The sequence below is a fragment of the Cygnus olor genome, chromosome Z, assembly GCF_009769625.2.
Source record: "Cygnus olor isolate bCygOlo1 chromosome Z, bCygOlo1.pri.v2, whole genome shotgun sequence".
Lineage (NCBI taxonomy): Eukaryota > Metazoa > Chordata > Aves > Anseriformes > Anatidae > Cygnus > Cygnus olor.
The window spans coordinates 13081503-13103203 of record NC_049198.1 but is presented as its reverse complement, the minus strand read 5'-3'; the positions used below and the strand labels follow the sequence as shown (position 1 = coordinate 13103203).

The 21701-nt window shown below is 35.4% G+C and overlaps 1 protein-coding gene across 9 annotated transcripts in view; it reads right to left on the bottom strand.

The window, feature by feature from the left end:
• The window catches only part of NIPBL (NIPBL cohesin loading factor), a 169993-nt gene continuing 148292 nt past the window's right edge, over window positions 1–21701 (bottom strand). For 8 of the 9 annotated variants that reach the window (XM_040542236.1, XM_040542237.1, XM_040542239.1 and 5 more), the window contains 18 exons: window positions 20900–21034; window positions 19357–19455; window positions 18007–18060; window positions 15837–15945; window positions 15077–15213; window positions 13256–13396; window positions 12838–12931; window positions 12578–12732; window positions 12222–12312; window positions 8444–8617; window positions 7690–7880; window positions 6835–6942; window positions 5237–5437; window positions 4647–4793; window positions 2920–3215; window positions 2407–2581; window positions 1563–1748; window positions 1–996 (listed from right to left, as the gene is read on the bottom strand). In XM_040542236.1, the coding sequence (XP_040398170.1) occupies window positions 631–996; window positions 1563–1748; window positions 2407–2581; window positions 2920–3215; window positions 4647–4793; window positions 5237–5437; window positions 6835–6942; window positions 7690–7880; window positions 8444–8617; window positions 12222–12312; window positions 12578–12732; window positions 12838–12931; window positions 13256–13396; window positions 15077–15213; window positions 15837–15945; window positions 18007–18060; window positions 19357–19455; window positions 20900–21034 (2859 nt within the window). In that variant the 3' untranslated portion in view covers window positions 1–630. Of the gene's footprint in view, window positions 997–1521; window positions 1749–2406; window positions 2582–2919; window positions 3216–4646; window positions 4794–5236; window positions 5438–6834; window positions 6943–7689; window positions 7881–8443; window positions 8618–12221; window positions 12313–12577; window positions 12733–12837; window positions 12932–13255; window positions 13397–15076; window positions 15214–15836; window positions 15946–18006; window positions 18061–19356; window positions 19456–20899; window positions 21035–21701 lie in introns of all 9 variants that reach the window. The other variant, XM_040542240.1, reaches the window with a different exon arrangement.

Below are 21701 nucleotides of genomic sequence, written 5' to 3'. Positions count from 1 at the left end.
AAAGAGAAGTAAAAAAATTTATTGCAGTATTTGTTCCACCAGATTTGCTGGGGATCCCTTTTCTTGTATTATTTCAGGGTGACCTAATACATCAAAATCTACATTTACAAAAACTCCTCCTGCAGATAGGTCATAGATACTGCATGCTTTTTTTTTTTTTTTCCTCTTTTTTCTTCAACAGAATAAATTATATATCCAGGAGATTCTGCCATTTTACAGCCTGGAAAAACAATGCTTCCCTGGAAACTGGGCTAAGCTAAAGAAAGCCATCCGCTGCTAGGTTAAACTCCAAGAACACTTTATTAAGAACATTAACAGACTAATTTCCAACATTCACTTGTTTATTTTTTTTAAACAGAAAGTTTTTTTTCAAGATATAAACAATTTTTTGTTAAACTATTATACAGTGGGAGTAAAAATGAACTGAGAAGTTTCTGCTGCACAACAGCGAAGGAAGCTCCCACAAAAATGTTTACCAAACATTTCCTTCTTTTTTTCCTGTGTCCCAGGTTCCATTCTTACTCTTCATTTAACTGATTTTTTTTTTTTTTTTTTTTTTGCCAGAAAGTTGATATTTCAAGTTTTTCTGTTATTTCAATTCCTGTAAATTTGGCTGCATGTACAAATTCATTAGCTGGAAGTTCCATCCTTGGCGGCATACAGCGATCGTAAAGTCTGAACAACTTTATTAGTCAGCTTATTAGCACTCGTTAGAGCAATTTTTTTGTAAATAATGTCTGACTCTTTAATAGTGTCTACCCAAGGCACCAGTTTGCGGCCATCACGGCGCTTAGCCTCAGTCCAGGAGCCACTGTAGGAGCCTGCCATCCACTGAACACTGAAGCCATTGCTGGTTTTCTGTACTACTCTTGCAATTTGTGGTCGGTCTTTGTACTTTGGACAGCAAATAGCGATGACATCCATGACATCAACACTTTCATTCATCTGTGAAGCCAACTCCGTAGAGTCTGAATTTCGTTTTGACCTTCTCAATGACTAAAACATTGGGGGGAAAAAAGACCAAGTGTTACACAAAAGAACTTTAGTGAAATTATTGCTTTTATTGCTTTTAATCCCTTGACGCCGGGAGTTGGGATTTCCCGGCACACATTCCATTGCCGGCAATGAGACGCACCGCGACCGCCAGCGCCAAGGGGTTAACATATCCTTGTAAAACCACATACTCTTAATTTGTACCCGTGTCTTTATCTCTTATTGATATATAAAATTATATATACACATGAATCATAAAGCTACATAAAAACTTGGCAACAATAAAAAGGATAACACACAGTACATTCCAAAGGAAAATTAATAACTTTTTATACTGGATAAATCTCATTTTCTAGTTTGTTTTTTTTTTTTTTATTGTCTTTTCTGTTAAACTTTCTACAAAAGTTGTATAAACGGTTAAGTAGAGAATCTCTATCTACAAAATGCTTTCTTTCATGTGGATTACATTACTTGGTGTACATTTAATATAATAGACTGACATTTATAAGCACATAAAAATCATTTTACGTAATACGCTGCGAAATACGTTGACTCCTCCTCCGCCTCACCCCTGAAGTGCCTCCTCCTCTATCCTCCCCATCACTTTCATCGTCCTCTGTCTCAGCTGCATTGTTTTTAGGGCTGCCTCCTCCAAGCAGCGAGGTAATTGCTTTGTTCCGAGCATTTGTGCTAGCTGACACTTCTCCATCTTCTTCTTCTTCATCAGGATCCAAATGTTCCATAAGGAGCTTGAACTAAAAAACCAAACCAAACCAAAATAAAATAAAAAAAACAAGAACAAGTCACAAACCAGATCAGTCCATATTGTAACTTTCAAAATAAACATTTATACGACACTACAATAATAAAAAAGGAAAGATAAAGAAACACAGTAAAATGAATGGCAGACAACTTGAACAATTCACATATCTTGTTCTACACTTTCCTCTCATTTTCTACTATATTTCTAAAGCTTCTTCTATTCCATAGTTTGAAAGTTTTCTCCATGTTTTAAATGTTTTAAAGAATTGCCAAAAAAAAAAAAAAGAAAAAGAAAAACTAAATCCAGTAGATCTAGTCTATGGCCCTCTGATGGAAGCAGGCAGGATTAAAGGGAACAAATTACAAAGGAAAGGTATACAGAATGGATGCCAAAAATTAGAAAATATTTTGTAAAGATGAATATCCTTTAGTTGAAATTATTTTTGTTGTGTTTACATTTATTACAAGACTTTGAAAGATAATCCTGCTAGATATCCCAAAAGGAAGTTGTGAGTTATCAAAATATTGATTACCAGGAACACAGCATTTTGAAATCCTCATTCGATTTGTTGAGCATCTGCTTTCAAGTTTGTCTTGTGTTAGTTAGTTTTTAGAAGAGTTTTAGATATTCTGCAGAGCAATTTTACTTACATCTAAGTACTGTTTTACTATACTCCTCTTCACTTCTTCAGTGATCTTGGAATTAGCCATATCGCTCCGCAGAAAATCCAGAGTTTGTTTTGGATGGAAGTGCACTCCTGTCTTCCTGTTTATAGTTTTATCATAAACTTTTGCAGATTCAGATGGAGAATATTTCTGAATTTTACTGTTTAAACAAAACAAGAGAGAAGAGCTTGTTCAAGGATTTCACGGAAATAATCACAATTTCAAGGAAAAGCTTTTAAAATCTTCAATACAAGCAGTCATATTTTCATCATTTCATATACAATAGACATCCTGATAAGAAATGAAATCACTGCTTTTTCTAACTCAAAGTTTGTTTCATTGCATTTAACTTGTTACATTTATGTTTTTTCTCTTATACAAATCTATTGTTTAAAACAGCTAGTTACAATCATTAAAAAAGAAAAAAACAAAAACATCCAAACTTAATCCTTACAAAGAACTCATGAGATGACAAGATCAGACTATAAGTATCTTTACCTGTCAGAGAATCCACAGAGGTTCTTTAAATGCTGTTTCAGCATCAAAAGTAGTAATATGCCTTGGGAGACATTTGCAAATTCAATTAAAGGAGCTGAATTTTCTGGTAAACATTTCATCACAGCATTTATATCATTTTCTTCATCAGAATCTGAATCAGAGTCTACTCGTTTCCGTAACCTCCGAGGCTTAGAAGCTTCCTCTTCACTTTCGCTCTCACTACCACTGTTACTGTCACTCTCAGTCTCCTCATCTGATGAAGGCTTTCTTTCCTTTTTTTTGTCTTTCACCATAGACTGTGAGAGAAATTAACACACATTCCAAAATTAGAGTAAAATAGCATCATGCATATTTCTAAAACATCTTTCCAAAATCATCATTGGCTGAAATCAGCAAGAATTCCCTGAGCAATATTATTAATTCATAACTAAATATTCTAAGATTGGAATTATTTATGGCAAAAAGATGCTCAATTCCCCCCTGACCTCCTCCAAAAAAAGCTCATCCAAAGACCACATTTTTTGCAAAGTGGGTAAAACAGAAGTAAGTGAAGCAACAAGTACTCCACAGCAGTCTTAAAAGACTACTCAAGTTTGTTAGCAGTGCCAGAAAAAGGCCTTAGAAGGCTCCCTACTTTGCCATTACAATAAATTGATAAGAAAATTCCATTTTCTGTCACCTGGATATCATTTGTGTGCATTACATACGTATTTTGGTACAGACTAGTCCAAGATGGTTTCAATGCTTGCCTCTGTTAAAATTCTGTGATATTAATTACTACTGACCAGGGGAAACCCCAAACAAATACACAGAGTTACTAATAATCAGTTCCACTACTTATAGAGCTACAGAATTTCACACTTGTATTATCACTGCACCTACTACGATCTTCCATAACACAGAACTTTAAGATGTCCCAGTCAGGATCTCATCCTCACTGTGTAGGGTGCTACACACTGGTGCCCAATCTGAAGAATGTACTGTCCTTTTCTAGCAGATTAAAAATCAGCTTTGGTGGGGATGAGAACTCAAAGCAGCGTACTTTGCAGGCATCAACACCAACTTGTACTTAGTAATCAGACTGGAAATTCTTGAAATGGACTTGCTTCCTAACAGCTTTAAACTTTTAACAGTAAAAGTTGTCCAGGAAATAGAGATGCTGAAGTCTCTGAGAAATAGAGGCCTTCTTCTTACAGGGTTGTGTATTGCCATAACAACAGATACTATAGGATGACTGGGGTTCTTATATGCCACCTTATGAAATTAAATATATACGCTTGTCTTGAAGTAAACAATGTAAAGGTGACACACATGAAAATGCCAGCAGCTACTTGACAACAAAAGAAGTTAAACAGCAAACTGGATTATTATTAAAACAACCACAGTAAATCAATATTTAATGATGATTCCAGGTTCATGTATTTTGAGGTTCATGATTTTTTTTTATTATTCAGAAATACTAGGGAATTATAGGTTTTTAGTGTTAGTATCTTAAAATTCTGCATTCTTTGTTAATAATGTAAGCAGCAATGTAAGGAAAGTTTTTAATTAGCATCTTCCAGGTCCAGGCCAGAACAGAAAAGGGCTGTTTTTTAACTACTAGTTACAAAGTAATGCTGCTTGTCCATATCATAATAATGGCACTGCTGTCATTGAAAAATCGACCAGAGCGTAGAAAAGCTTATGTTGCCACTGCAACAAATATATTAAAATGTAAAGGCACATACCTCTTTAAATGACTGTAGTAGGTTGCTACCAGAAACTGATAGTGTAATATCTATATGATGCATTATAAACAGTGGCTCTTCTTGTGTTTGATAAGGAAAACAGGCTAGATTGTCTGCTATGTACAAGAGCATATTCACCTCTGTTTTCTGGAATGTAAGAAAAAATTATGTAAGTGTACATAATTCTATATAAATATACATACATTAGATTATAAATATAAATACATTAGATTTATACACTTGTCCTGTGTTCTTAACAGTCTAAAGCAAAAAAAAACATGATCACTGATTTTATTCTAGATATACCCCACAGCACTCTAAAGACCACTTGCAAGATTTAGCCATACCTGAAGATACATAATTTCTGATCAATCCAAACTTGGTATAGAAAGATATAGAATGATGCAACAGTAACAAAGGCATTCTACTATATAGGTAAATAGCACGTATTACAAAGCAAAACAAAACACAGTAGGGAAATACTGTTATAAAAAATTATAGAATAAAAATACACTGTGAAAGGAGAATTAAGGCTTGTAATGCTGTATTTGATTTTTTTTTTTTTTAGGTGAAGGAAAGTTGATGCTTACTGCAGTATCATCAAAGAGGTTGAGTAAAGAAATTAGAAATGCTCGTCTGTGTTGACGGTTCCCCCGAATCATTGAGTAGAGGTGTGAGCACAACGCACTGGATGATTCATCGTGTCTAAAACCTCTTACAGGATCCTTTGGACAGGTATTGATTGCCTGTTGTACCTGGTAAGACATCTTCATACCAGCCACTGCTTTCATCTGAAATGGAAAAGTATTTATTTTATTTAAACAATTGCTTTCAAGCAGTAAAACTGAAATGAACAAACATTTTTTTTTGCAGTGGGAAATTAAACAAATGCCTGTTAACAGAAACCACTAACAGATCTCCTAGCTTATTTCCTTGTAAGTGGTGCTCGTCTGAAGTTTAACATTCCAACATGCACTACAACGGTACTCCCTCTTGAGCTGGCAAACATTAAAACAGTATTTGTAGCAGAGATCAAAATGTCTTGCAATCTTTCACCATTCATTCTATGTCAGAACCATACCGCGAGTCTGTTCACCAACTGCAGCCAGTTATTCCAATTTAAATTAGTTTCAAAAATACTGAAATGTTCATACATGAACAGAATATTTTACCAACTACATATGCTTGTATCAGCTGTAGTTAAACCAATACTGAGTTCATATTAGTGCAAATAAACTGAAAGAAAATAACGTGTTTTTCTATATATATGATAGAATTTTCAGCTGATTTTACTTGCTTCAAGGCTGCTGTTCTAGTTTCAGAACAGACTGAGTTTTTAGGTAGACTGCATATCCAACTGCCCACATAACATCTCTGCTTCTTTTCAGCATAGTTACCTCCTCATGTATACATTGTCTTAAATCTGAGCTGCCTGCAGAACACATCTCATCTGCTAGTCTTCACCTACTGAATTAGGTATGTGTTTGTATACCATGAACAGTACAATGTACCAATCTCAGTGGAATACAAGCAGGTTTGGGAACTCCCATAATTAGTACATACACTGAACCAAGAATGGGATCTTCTGAAGTAAGGTAAGCATTCCGCAGCTCAGTTTCACATCTTAAGCAGAACTAATGGCACTAGGCCATAACTCCCCAAGTCCTCACTTAACCCTCATATTTTCCTTTAGCAAGATCCCCCAGTTCTAAACACCTTCCTATGCTCCTTCTGTTCAGATTACAATTCATAAAGCCTCAATATCCTAAAATTCTAATGCATATACACTAAGGATCTCTACTGTGAACAAGGAGTTCTCTTCCTTAATCTGCTGATATAGGTAAGCAGCTGCTGAACATGAAACAGCTGTCCTTATCTTTTATCAAATAAATACTCGTATATACTACTCAGTGTGAAAAACATTGTGAATTATAAATTAAAGAAAATCTTAGACTGGAAGAGATGCTTCAAATGATTATATCCTATTACATCCTTTATGTTTCTAATAAGAGAAATCTGTGAGTAGGGGAAAGAGTCAGGATCTTCTTTACAACTGCTTATCGCTATTGCTTATTTGTTACATTATATTCTTTTTCTGCACCTGAGGCATATTCAAGCATTAAACCATCAACAAACGGTATTCTGTAGAATTTTAAATTCTGTAGAATTTTAAATTCGAATAACTTACGTGAATGAACCCGGCATATTTTTTGTCTATTTCCACCAACTGCTGGTCGGCTTTGTTTCGCATAGAGGGCTCTGGATCTGTGCCCATAGCAATTAAGTATGGCACACACTTGAAAAACAAATGAAATGATTATTCAGAGTCATTGTACTACTACCTCTTTCTTAGTGTTTATTCTTCCATCACACTGTTCTTGTATTCTGACTACTGCAGAAACTAAAATAGGAAGCTATCCAATTTGATCACCTCACTATTTTTTGCAAGCAAATAATACAATATACAAGAGAGACAGCACTATAAATAATAATAGAAGTTGTGCAAGGTTTCAGGCATATTCCAATTTCTCTCAAACTCTAAAAAATAACATTAAAAAAACATAAACACCACTTATGACTGAACATGCATGATGGCTGCAGCATTAAAAATAATAATAGAAATTATTATGTAAGAGTAATGGAGATGATGTCTGGAGACAGTTCTGATGCTGGAGGATATGGGTATTGAGGTGGAGGCAAGATGACAATTTCCAGTATGCAGAATCAAAGGAAGAAAAAGGCCTGGCATACACCTGAAATTTATTCTTTTAACAGAAAAGTAGTATGTCTACTTGTAAGTACTCTGTAGGCACTGTCTGGACTTCTGCAGCTTGATCCAAAGACAAGAAAATATGATGCTTGGAATCCCACTGGCTAATCAACATAGATCATATTTCAAAGTACGTTTTCTGTAAAGGCCCCTTGCTACGATAAGAAATTACTTTAACACAACAGGAAGAGAAAAACTGGAAATTTATCTAGCAAGCATAAAAACCTCTGAAAATTAACAACCCTCCCTTCCCATCGGAGAGGCCTGCCGTACCTGAACAGGATGGATGAGACCCTGGTTTAATGTCAGTGCAATGACATTTAGAGCAAAGTGGCGTACATTGGACTGGGTATGAAAGAAAGCCTCAAGGACCTGTTTGAGATACAGCTGCATGATGGAACTACTCATCCCCGAAGAAATATCACCCATTTCTTTCAGGTCTTCCTGTTTTGCTACTTTTTTCCCTGTAAAACAGACAAAAGCAATAGCACACTCACCATAGTATAATCATTTACTTTGCCATTAATTGATACATACTGATCTTTAAGCTTTACTATCTGTACACATTTCAGCTGTCTTAGAATGGGTTTTATGATCTCATGAAAAGTGTAACAATGTGATGGTAAATATTCTTCACGAAAACTAAAGAGATACAAGCTAAATTAAACTCTTGTTCCTTAAAAGGTTTTTCATTTTAAAAAATACTTATTATTTGTTATTTTGTATCTGAATATTAACCCTAGAGAAGATTTTCATGAAAAGTATTACTATCATCATTACAGCAATGACATATTCTGGATTGCTTCCAGGATTTATACATCTTGAAAGTTAATAATAAACTACATGTCAATTTCATTTTACTTCAATTTATTTATGCACACCAGTTTTGAAAATTCTTCCAGGATACTTTGTATACAATATTATACATAGATAACTATCTTGAGTGACTCAGTTCACATATATAGTAATTGTATGCAAGGAAGTTAGATTTTGCATGCCTCATAAGCACGAAGAACTCAACACTTACAGTCTCTGTCTGCCTGCTGCATACGTGTATCCTCCTCCTGCAAGTAGGTCTGGAGGTTTTTTAACACCTGGATTTTTAAGTTTACTGAACAGTTCTTATCTGAAAGAATGCTGTTGTACAGAGTCTTTACTTCCTGTTCAAACATTAAGCTTGGGTGTTGTATAAATGCAAATCCTAAGGGGGAAAAAAAGAGGAAATGTTTCACATTATCATCATCTAGAAATTTTATTTCTGTTTTTTAAGTTTGCTTCAAAATACAGGTATGAAATTTATTGCCTTGCGATTCCTAGAGCAGCATAGCTTTTTCTAGTCCAAACAGAATTCTTTTCTCATATGGACACCATCCAAAACTTGTAAGGAGTTCTGTCAGCTGTGACAGCAATACTCTTGATAAAGACAAGGTGCTGACCCAGGGCAGCTCCCGTATGAGGAGTTATACATGTCTGGAAGCACAACCAGTGTAGTAGCCTGCATCTGAATGATTAGGATTAGAAGATAAAGTGAGGGAAATTACTAAAAATAACCTCTTGTTCTTGTTACATTTAGATAAAAACATTGTGCCAAAACTGCTAAGAGCTATTCATACAAAGGCAAATCAGATGTGGAAAATTTGATAAATATCACAAGAATTTAAAAAAAAATCTTAAAAATAACATAGTGAACACAGTAAAATAAAATTTATACTTTCTGCTGTCATCACTCATACACCTATTAAGGTCTCTTGAAAACTATCTGAAGTGCTCCCAAAACTACATCTGGTGTAAGATACATACTATAAAACTGGTTTTAGCTGCAGCTTTACCCTTGACAAAGAACTGGTTATTCTTACTCAGAGAAGTCTTTATTTCAGTAAAACATTAAATTAGTGACAATGTATACCATTTTAGATCATGACTGTAGATGTACAGGGGGCTTACAGAAAGCCTGGGAAGGGACTCTTCATTGGGGAGCACAGTGACAGGACAAACAGTTATGGCTTTGAATTAAAAGAGGGTAGGTTTAGACCAGATATAAGAAAGCAATTCTTTACTTATGAGGGAGGTGAGGTACTGGAACAGGTTGCCCAGAGAAGCTGTGAAGCAGTGCTCAAGGCCAGGCTGGATGGGGCTTTGAGCAACCTGGTCTAGTGGGAGGTGTCCCTGCACATGGCAGGTGGTTGGAACTGGGTGGTGTTTAAGGTCCCTTCCAGCCCAAACCATTCTGTGATTCTATGAACTGCTGCTAACAAGCTTTCTTGCTGTATCACAAAAAACAGTAACAGAAATATTTCCCAGTTTAAACTATGTTTTACTAGTTGGTTTATTTTTTTTTGACTGTTCCAAGTAAAGGAGACATTAAATGTCTTTTTTGTGTCCACAGGAAAATAATATTCTGAATGAACAAATGGAAAACATATAAAGACAAATGGCAGAAAAAAATGTGAGAAAAAAACAACACAATGTATAAAAATAGCTGTAACAAAGGGAATACTGAGTCAGATTTTTAAAAATGGCTCTGTGCACAGAGAGTACAGTGTAGGCAATGTCTGAATCCAAGGCAAGACCTGAGTGTGACTGACCTCATTTCAGTCTCAAAACAAGGAAAGGAGAGAAGGCAGGGGATGTGAAGGAGAAAGAGGAAAAAAAAAAAAAATGATGATGGTCTCTGAATTACACAGTATAATTGCATCCTCTGTACAAATGTATAATGATGTTTATAACTTGACCACCTCTGAGCAAGTTCAATCTATTTTTAAGGTTAATTTGAAAAAAAAAACAAAACACAGAAGCATGTGCATGTATGGGAATGACCCATAATCCATTCTTCATTCACTTGCTTATATGAGTTTGTAATTCATATACCAGGATTTGCAGGGAAATTCTTATATTCCATCCCCAGTAAGCAGGGAAGAAATCTTATTTGGCATAAGAATCTCCCACAGGAGATTTTAAAAAAAAAAAAAAAAAAAGCATCTGCTGTGTTCTTTTAAGGACTGACTTCACATCTTGGGGCTGCAGTCACACTAATTTTCTTCATACTTTTATTTTCACTCTGTTAAGAGTGAGCACTGAAATTGGCATTAATAAGACACTACCTGTTAGAAACTTACAGATTTAGCTAAATTCACTACCTAAATTTTATATACTTGACCTGCCTTGCAAGTACACATTGGGAAAAGAACTATAAACAGGCCCCAAATGACTTATGGTTAAACTTAATCCCTCAACAGGAGTGACATATCCCAAAGCAAAGACTAAACCTGTTAACTGTCATTACCAAAAGGACACACTAATAATTACTGATAGAAAAGTACGCATTCTTCATGTGGCACATTTACTGTGTATAAATGTTGAAATAGCTTGCTACTCTTTTTCCTCTTATTGCACAAATGTTGAATGATTTGACAGCTTGACTCAATTACCAGCCTGTAAGGTAGACCTTTGCCACTGTCTACATCTCCATGCATACAACAGGTAACCCCACAATGGAACCAGTATGTAGATGAGATCAGTAAGTCCCTTAAAACAGTTGTCTGAGGTTTAATTAAAAAGACTGAGGTACTTAGAAGCAGAGAGGAAAAGATCTGAAAAAGCCTACTGATAGCCACCCCCACTTACACCCCTTTCTCTGAACTGATTACACTTCAATCCATAATTTAGCAACATTTTTGGCTAATGCAATGTTGTCAGCATCCACGAGTAAAGCAATCGTGTATGGTTAGCACGGCAGCCCCTGTTCCACGTAATATCCAGGAAAAGACAATTAAATTGACTCAACTACAGAACTGCATGCACCTTGATGCAGTGCCTAGAAAAACTCGAGGTAATCCAGAACACCATATCATTACTCCTGCAACTGAGGCAACTCTAAAGCCATTAATCCTGCTCAGCTGTCTGAAATGGTTTCTCACAGAATATCAAATCAAGTCTTGGTCCCTATCCTCAGAGTTCTTCCTAGCCATTGAAAAAGCCATCAACACAGCAGCATAAGGAGGCAAATTATTGACCATAGTGAAACTATAGCTCACAGTTAAGTGAAAGCAAGCTCACACGCATGAGAGAGAACTTTCTTTAGACTAAGCCTTAATCATGAACTGAACTCTTCCAGAAACCAAGGTCTATCTACCCAAACAAGGTTCTCTCACACTTAAAGTGTCTGTCCTGGAGCAGAGTACGAATGAGATAAAGACCACACTCAATGGCAGCCCATGCAGTATTTCAAGTCACAGAGATACCATACTAATGCCTTCAGATAAAGAATTTAAAATTGAAATACAGCCAAAATACTAAAAGAAAAATTGATATTTAGGCTATGGCATCATCTCAGAGCCTAGTGAATTCATAGTTGGTACAAAATAAACCCTCATAGTTGGTACAAACTACCAGAGTTCTCTTGATTGTTGTGGAAGATCTGGCCCTACACTTAAAATGCTCAAGATTTTTCCACCATTTTTTCTAGTTTTTCTTTAACTATGCCTTGTGGACTGAAAAACAAGATTTGGAGATACAACATACCTGCATGTGGGGAAAAAAAGAACATCTCCATTATTTTGGAAATCAGCTGCTTTTTAAGACTTGGACACATATCATAAGAGCTTTCTCTGTCAAAAGCATCTGTTCTGCTGCAGATGTAAACAACTAGCATCCCTTTGACTACATTTCTCTAGCAATTTCTCAAATAAAACATGTAGTGTAGTTTTTCCACAAGTTCCCTTGCCACCATAGAAATACATGAATTCCTGCTAGAATGCATAGATGTTTTGTATAGCAAAATAATAAAAACTATTAATATTTCTTACCCAGGCCAATAATGGCTTTCGTCTGTACTTCTTCATCTGAATGCTTTGTAAAATACATCAGCAGTTCAAGTACTTTATCCTTAATGTTAACCTAAGCAAATTAAAACAAGAATAATACTTAAGATAAAACAGATGTTTTTAATCTCTTTCAAAAAAGATAATTGTTAACAAGAAAAGGAGAAACAATCTTCCTGCACGGACTTTGCACATACTTACAAACCCCAAAACATTATTATATGCATTTTGAAAAAATATAGCTTTGAACAGCTAGGAATACAGTGCTTTCAAATAAAACTGGAACATTCAGTACATGTAAGACTTGGAGAGTAAATACAAGTTTTTGTTTTTTTTTTTACCTTACTGTTGCCCTTAAAATCTTCCTGATCAAAATCAAAATGCCGACACAGTGCACCAACAGTGAAAAGTGACCTAAGGAGTGCTGGTTTATTGGCAGTAAGTATTGTACTGTTGGGGTCTTCTTGATGTTGACTTTTTAATTTTGAAAGCGCACCTACAATAAGATAAAAGTTTTAACCACAGTGTTTAAACATGGTGCATTCCTAAGACTTGTTGCCAAAACTGAAAAGTGAAAATTACATGTTATGACTTTACTTACCGTAGTATCTATTAAAACAGGCCCACACAAACTTATAGTTCTGGGTGACCTTGTTCACAACAGCCCCAAGACAGCTCACACAATGCTGTACAACCTAGGAGCAAGAAAGAACACATGAATTACATACTTAGAATTTAAAATTGAGGGTTCCATAGAACAATACAGAATTAAAACAAACTCTCTGACAGTCTGTCTCCTAGACTGCTCTGAAAAACTGCCCAAACTCATAATTGTTAAAATATAGCAACAACATATACAAACTCCAGTAAACCAAGAACATAGCCTTTTTTGTGTCTCATGAGTCCCATGACCAGCATAAGCAACTTTGTAATGAAGACAGACTTTCTTTAAGTCAAAACCATGCATTTTGGAATGTGAAATTGAATCAACAACTGGGTATTAGCAATGAAAAGCTTACCGTCATGCCATATTTGATGATGAGTTTCATGAGGTCTTCCTCAATAGTGGCAAGGAAGGTCTCACTTGGGTGCTCCATTAGTGGCACTACAAGCTCTAAGATTTTTGCAACATTGCAGATCACCATGAAATCATTCTGAGTCTGAAAAAGAAGTGTTTACAGCATTTAATATTTCCGGCTATGTTACCTATTAAACAAGTATTATTAATATGAACTGATAGTGAAAAATCACAGCTCTTACTTAAGATATGACTGAGGTATTTAGTAAAGATTTAGAATGCTATTTATATTATTTAGATTTGATATGACATTACTAATTTTTATGAAACCTAGTTCCTGTTTTTATGGAACCTCTGGAAAAAAAAATCTGTTGAAGCAGAACTTCAGCTTTCATAAAGGCTATGAGCAGACCTGAAAACTTATCAACTCTTGGTCTTGACAATTTTATTTATTTTTTCTTTCTTTAGAAGTCCTACAACGAATTTACAGAACACTTTCTGACACATGCTAGAGAACACACAACATCTGGCAACAGGTATCAGCAACAAACAAAGTTGTGTTACGGCTGAAGGTGGCTTAAACAAAATAGATAATTATGTCCACTAATGTAGAAATTACAATTAAAATTATTATTAGTTTGCATAATCACGACTATATACGCGTTGTAAGTGAGGAACCTCTGGAAAATACTTTATATATGAAATATACACCCTGGTAAAAAAATGACTTTTTTTTTTTGACAACTCAGGCTCATTTAGCATAATAGGATAATTTTCATATGCTATTATCAAACTATTTACATATTCAAGCTGACAGTGGTGAACTAATTCTACAATTTATTTCAACCTATGTAAGTACAAAATGTATATAAACTGCTAAAGAGATGTTGTAGCAAGTATAATCAAGGGTATAATCAGACACCCGTTTCCTATACTGTTTGATCCGAAGCAGCTCTAAAAGTCTTTTGTAGATGTGCCTAAAGAATGATTCAGAGCTGAACCCAGAAAATGTTTGGATATACCTACAAACTTATTTGATAACAAGACTCTCAAAAACCTGTCTTTCTGTGGGCAACTGACCTATTATGATGGGGTACTGCCACCTACTCAGCCATGCTCCTCCTTTAGCCGTGGCTGCATGATCTGCCCTGCTCCTTCTGCCAGATCAGGGATTTGTTGCAACCTTCACTGAGCCCACTGTGCTAATCAAAATGGCGGAAAGCCCCACAGTATGTCAGAGGCAGAGGGACATTTTACTGGAGTGTTTGGTTTACCATTATAACTCCATAACATTTTTGTGAACTCAACTGTCTTATAGAGAGACACAAAAAAACAGAGCTGCGTAAGTGGAAACTAGGGAAGGAAGAGGTGAAGTGCTAAAGGACAGAGTAGGACATTTTCATTCTGATATATTTGCTATACGTTTCAAGGAATCATAGATTAAGCCTTTAGGCTTAATATTCATGTATTAAATCTTAACTACTTTTAAGACTGTGACTGAAAAACAAAACAAGTTTAAGAAATGATTTTGTAACAGGTGAAAAAGTGATTTTCAGTCCTCAACAGAAAAAGAGGCAGTAAACATTTCAGTTTCATTTGGCTGTAAAATGTGGAGGAGAAGGTGAGGAACAGCATCTTAGAAGTGACACAGACCATTAAAATGACCTAGTACCTTCAGAAGGTAGGATGTTCAGGAAACAGAAAGAATTTTATTTCTCTTTTCCTACCTTCAATTTTGTTAAGCACGCAAAATAGCCATTAATTTCTATGCTTAATTATCTGGGGAAAAAATAAGGCTGATATTCTAATTTTCTCTACTTACACTACATTTAGTGGTGAGGTATGGCTGCATGGTCATGGCATGTTTGACCATTAGCTGGGGCCTGATTTTGCTGAATAAGAACAAAGTGGTTATGCAAGCAACCAAGCGACCAGAATTCACGCCTTTGTTGTCAGAATCTGCAAAAATTAGAAAATATACAAATGATATGAGATCCAAGTATTACTTGATCAATTAAAAACATATGGCCTAACTATCATATGAATATCTTTTCCATGACAATCTCTTCCATGACATATCCCTCAATATAAAATATTCTTATATATTCTTATTAGGTAAGAGCATTAGAGATGATAACATAATGTGTTAGCATTTGTATATGATCACAAAATATGTGAAGTAAGAAACAGGAATGCTTCAAAGACGTTATTATTTCATAAATACTGTATACAGAACACTGGTCCAGCCAATGATTCCTATTACAACTGTAGAACACACTTAGGCAAATAAAGTTTTCTGTATCTATTTTGTTTTTAGTGACCTAAAACTTTTGACAAATTACTTTAAAAATAATTCTGTTATTGTGGTTAGTTAGGGAAAATTAGGAAAACTTTATGTACTTTTGAACACTGTATAATAATAATGAACTTGTATGCAAGAATTCACTACAACAGGTTTTGTAATAGGAATTCCCAAACAGTAGTTTTTCATCACATTGATTTTAACAACCACTCTTACAATATTCATTTATTTGCATTTAAAATGCAAAGTGGATGAGCTACTGGATTCTAAATAATATTACCTGATAAAGATTCCTCATATTTAAGGATGTGCTCAACCAAATTGTCAACAAGCTGAGTACAGGCTTTCTTCACAGGTTTATATGAGGCATCCTCTTCTGACTTCAAAAGCTATAGCAGATGAAACAGAAATGGATTCAGTAGAAAGGCTACATTCATAAAATCATAGAATCTCCTTAGTTAGAAGGTACCCACAAGGATGAACAAGTCCACCTCCTGGCTTCACCACCCAAAAATCAAACCAAATGTCTGAGAGCACTGTCCAAAGGCTTCCTGAACTCCTCAGGCTTGGTGCTGTGAGCACTGCCCTGGGGAGCCTGTCCCAGTGCCTGACCACCCTCTGGGTGCAGAACCTTTCCCTAACACCCAGCCTGACCCTCCCCTGTCGCAGCTCCATGCCGTTCCCTCGGGTCCTGTCGCTGTCTCCAGAGAGCAGAGCTCAGCACCTGCCCCTCCGCTCCCCTCGTGAGGGAGCTGCAGGCCGCCATGAGGCCTCCCCTCAGCCTGCTCTGCTCTGGGCTGAACAAACCAAGGGACCTCAGATGCTTCACACATCTTGCCCTCTAGACCCTTCACCATCTTTGTAGCCCTCCTTTGGAGGCTCTCTAAAATTTTATGTCCTTTTTGTACTGTGGCACCCAAAACGACACGCAGTACTCAAGGTGAGGCTGAAGCAGCACAGAGCAGAGCAGGACAATCCCTTCCCTCGACTGGCTAGCAGTGCCGTGCCTGATGCACCCCAGGGTGCAGCTGGCCCTCCTGGCTGCCAGGGCACACTGGTGACTCATGTTTAACTTGATGTTGACGGGAACCCCGAGATACCTTTCTGCAGGGCTGCTCTCCAGCCTCTCATCCCACAGTCTGCACGTGTATTCAGGGTTGCCCCTTGTCAGGTGCTCTTGTTAAACTTCCGTATTGTTGGGGATTGCCCAACTCTCTAACTTGCCAAGATTTCTCCACTAGGCCTCTCTAGTCTCATTCATTCATATACATTGGATAAATACTGGTTTTATAATAATTACTACAAGTAAACAAGCATTTTGTATTACGAGATAGTTTCTTCAACGTCTCCATAAAAGCTCCATGGTGAAGAAAAATTTAAAGGAAGTAAAAAAACATCAAAATGAAATGCAAGAGAATTAAAGAAAAACTAAGTGTGACAAAAGGATAGATGAGAGCAGTTCTACTGATGTTTTCACTGGGATGAAAGCTAACTCTGTGCTTCATGAACTACGAGGAAAATATTAATTTAGTCATACTTGCCAAGAGTAATTAATAGAAGACTTTTCAAAATGCTTAGGTAAAAAATAGGGAAAAGGCAAAAGGATTTTTTTTTTTGTCATTAAACAAAAAAATCAGTCTAAGATGAAACACTTTTAAGAACATAGTAATCAAACTTTGGGTACTGAAATTGTAATCCTTAAGATCCTTTAATATCTAACATGGATTGAACCCCCAAACTATAGTCTTTTTTTCAGTGTAAGCATTAAGCTGACTTGGCTTGGCTAACTTGGCTTGGCTAACTATTTTCTTGGCATTCCAGGCTAAAGTAAAATGTTTTGAGACCTCTAATTTCCTTATTGATGATTTTGTTAATTTTGCTTTAAAATTCATCAGTGCATACAAGAATTAGAGCAGAAAGATACTACAATCTAATAGATATAAACAAAGCAAGCTCATTTCTTAGAAAAATGAGGGTAAAACATAATGTAGAAGTAAGCAATACTTTATTCACTGCTTTTACAAACTGTGTAACAGATATATTAGATGTGAAAATATATGTATCTATCACTGAAAAAAATAGTCTACATTGAACCAGATGCTCATTTCAGAACTAAGTACCTTAACTGTGGATTTCATGTTATGCCACTCATTATTGAAGACACCAAGAAATTAAAAAACAAAACAAAAAACCGAAAACCTCCCAAAATGAAAACCAAAACGTGAAATATTTCTAGAACATTTTTTTACATGGAAATAGAGAAACTAGTGTCAGAGACAAAGAAAACTGCAGCAATAAAGATTAAAAAAAAAGGTGTTTAAAGGGCATTAATTGAATTTGTCTATTGTAAAGGATTGCTTCTGAAGTACCCCTCCAATGCGTTTCAGTATCAAAAGAAATATTAATATTCTTACAATGATTATGTCATACCTTAAAATTTTGTTACTTACATTTTGAAGAAGCTGTTCAAACCAATCATACCCTGTATCTCTACAAGCTGCAACCTAAAAGCAGTATTGAGAATAAGCTGGTTAAAACAGGAACCTGAAGAAATATTACTTCAATGCAGATGTCATCTTTAAAGAACAGCAAATATGCAACAGTAAGATGATTTTATATCTTTATAGATTAGAAACTGTTTTCTGCATTTGAAAAAAATTCTCACCATTTCAGTAGTTCCAGAATTTATATATATTCCATACAATGCAAGGCCTACATATTTTACTGGCCATTGCAAATTTTGGTTTTGTAGAACAACATTTTTTTACACATTAAAGCATATCAAAAATGAATGTGTATACACATATGAAAATGTATATATGTACGTATATATATATATACACACACACATTTTAATAGAAACAAACCAATCCTTAACTCTCATCATGTATCAAGATCAGCTCACAGGTGCTCTCAGGCAGAATTAGCAGAAGAATGGAGTTAAGCTCAAGTCAAATTGACTGACTTTTCAGTCTGGAAAAACGCACTCTACATTTTTATCTGGTAAAATTATTGAAAAGCAGGGTAAAGCTGCACACAATTTTAAGTGGACTTAATTGATCTTTACATCTTTGTTAAATTCATATTAATACACCTTCTCAGCACAGTGATTTTACACAACACATTATCACTACAAATGCATAAGCATTTTATTGGAAACAGATTTTTGAGACATGCTGTTTAATTTACTGTTTCCACAAAGTAGATACAATTACGCAGTTATTAGTTTACTCTAGGTGAGGACATGACCCTGTATTTGTAAAGAAAACTTATTAATCTTTCAAAATAAATGTTATCAATTGTTTGAGGAATTTTTACTTCTAAGAAACCATTTCTTGCCTACCTGGGCAACCTGCTCTAGGGAAGCTGCTCTACGGAACCTGCTTTGGCAGGGGGGTTGGATCCTATGATCTCTTGCGGTCCCTACCAACCCCTACAATTCTGTGATTCTTAGCTAGGCAACTATCTGCTGCTACTAGCATTTGCTGGGAGATATCATATATAGTAAAAATTTAATATGTTTTAACTGAACAAGTATTTTACACAACTGGTGGTCCCAGTTATCATTAGCAGCGTTATTTGTGAGTTTATGTTTCATGAGTTAAAGTTTCTAAAGCTTGTTCCATCAGATGAATAATTCTCACACACATTCAATGCCAAGAGATACATAAAGAAAACCATCTGATACGTTAGTTAGTTGTGTATTTTTCGCTTTCTAAAAGACTACAGATAATGTTTCAAAGACACGAAAAATATAATCAATTTCTGCATATAACCCAATTCAAATTTGTATAACATACCACATCAGTGATGTTTAGTATTTTCCTGGTCATTGCTTCTTTGTCATGGTGTGGAGTTGGAGTAAACCAGAGCTTCTGGAATGTCTCATTTACTAATTTCTGAAGGGGAAAAAAAAAAAGTATTAGCAGAAATAAATAAGCCGATCTTGGCACATAGATGTTCTCTCTCATATGTCCACACTATAGATTTGCTGATGATACATGCCATTTCATGAGGAATTGTTCAAACTAAGTGGAACTGTTGTAGAGAATGCTATCAGAGGCAGACCCAGATCAAATATTACAGGAGTTATATACTAGCCTCTAAACATTTCACTGGGAAACGATGCTACAGAAACCATTTTCTTTACAAATGGTTACAACTTTCCTGCTCTAATTTGCATTCCTCAGGAAAACATAGCACCCTGAGAAAATAAAAACTAAACACAAGATTATGATTTCTACAGCAGAATTAGCAGCAGTGGTAGATTATTTTGGAGTCTTCAGAACAGTTGTGACAAGGTAGGGAAGAGAGAGAATCCAAGTCTCTCTAGCCAAACTTAGAAGTAGGTTCCCTTTCAATGTTTTTGATGGTGGAAAAGGTGGAACAGAGGGAAAGGGAACTAAATTATTTCCGCGTTGCTTACAAAGCATACTGTTTTAAGTATATCTCCTTGTCCATGGAGGCATAAAAAATACATTTTAGACACCACCTCATTTTTATGAGGTTGTTGTAAAGGAAAGGGAATGAAGGAGAGGGAACAAGGTCAACCTCCTTTTGTAGCAGCACCTTTGCTCTGGCTTCCAGTGACTTGGATCCTACTTCTTGATAAACAGTCTTCTCTGAAAGCCACTTGGTATTAACATGTCTCAAGTGGTAAAAATATATAGTGCAACTTTAAAGTTGCAGGTTTCAAATGCCACTGAAAGAGTGATACAAAATTATTACAGGTGTTTTCTTAACTACCCACCTATTTTAAAATTATTTTGCTTAGTCAAACAAAAACATCAGTGTCAGGTTTATGATTTATCACATAATCTTACTTTTGTGCCCTTCTGCATATACAGTCCAGAAAAAGCAGAATGTGAACACATAAGTAACATTTCAGGGCGAGTAAGTGATTAATAAAATGTTCAAAAGTAATGCAAAAAAAAACACACATAAATACCTCAGACCAGAGAACTTACATGTCTGGTATATACTAAGTTCAAGCACTTGATTTTGCCCTAAAGCTTATTTTGTGTGCAGGAAGAATTTTCATACACCAATTTTACTTGTTAGAAAAGTACTATACACAATTCTTGCAATCAGAAAAAAAAACAAACCTCTAGAAAATAACTTTTTTTTGATCTTTTGACTGTAAGAACTTGAAGAAAACAAACAAGAGAAAGAAAAACAAGTCAGCAATGTAAGAAGATATTTACTCTCTCAAAAATTAAAAGTAAATAAAAATCACAAACTTTACAAATAAGCAATGTAATATTTTTTAAATTATTTTTGTCAAAAAAATAGAAACACTAAAACAATGATAATTCAAATCCTGAGGGATATGTTTTACTCTACCTTAATGCCTTCTTCATCATTGACTCTTCGAATCATTTTCACACACATCTCTGTAATTTTGGGAAATGTTGGTTGTTCAATGCAGATATCCCTAAGTATCTTTATGACTCTTTTTCTGACACTGATACCTGTATCCTGTGAGGATAATAAAAGCATTACACTCTTGAAAACAATTCTGACGTATGAATTAATTTGTGTTATATGAACTAATATTTGAAGATCAACCAACTTTGCTTACAAAATGTATTTAGAAAAGGCAGCTAAAATATTCTAGAGTGCATTTATATGAAAGGTCAGCATAACTTGCACCACTTTATTTGCAACAATTCTAAATGGCTGTTTGAGTGCCCTTTATGTTGAAATGCTTCCTTCACTTATACCCTCTTTTGTATAGGAGCTCATGATGTTGCATATGTGTAATTCCACTCCATGATTTTAAAAGCTAGATGTAATGATGCTTTAACTATGTTGTTTGAACGCACAAAACCCCTGTAGATTTGGACAGTAATACTTCAAGCTTTTGGACAAAGCTTATGGATAAGCCCTGTGCAGCTAACCTTTTCCATTTTCCTAGGCTTTGTCTGAGGTGGTAGATGAGGAGTTTCACTTCATATGATCATATTCAAAACCTGTTTATCTGAACATCAGCATGAATTATTTCATGCATGCTTGTAAGCATATGGTGCCAGCTATCTCTAGAGCCCCTCACAAACATGTTTTATTATATAAGTACAGTAAATGAGTAGTACTTGACTAAAAATCTACATGACATGGATTCTAAAAGCTAATGTTACTTTATAGT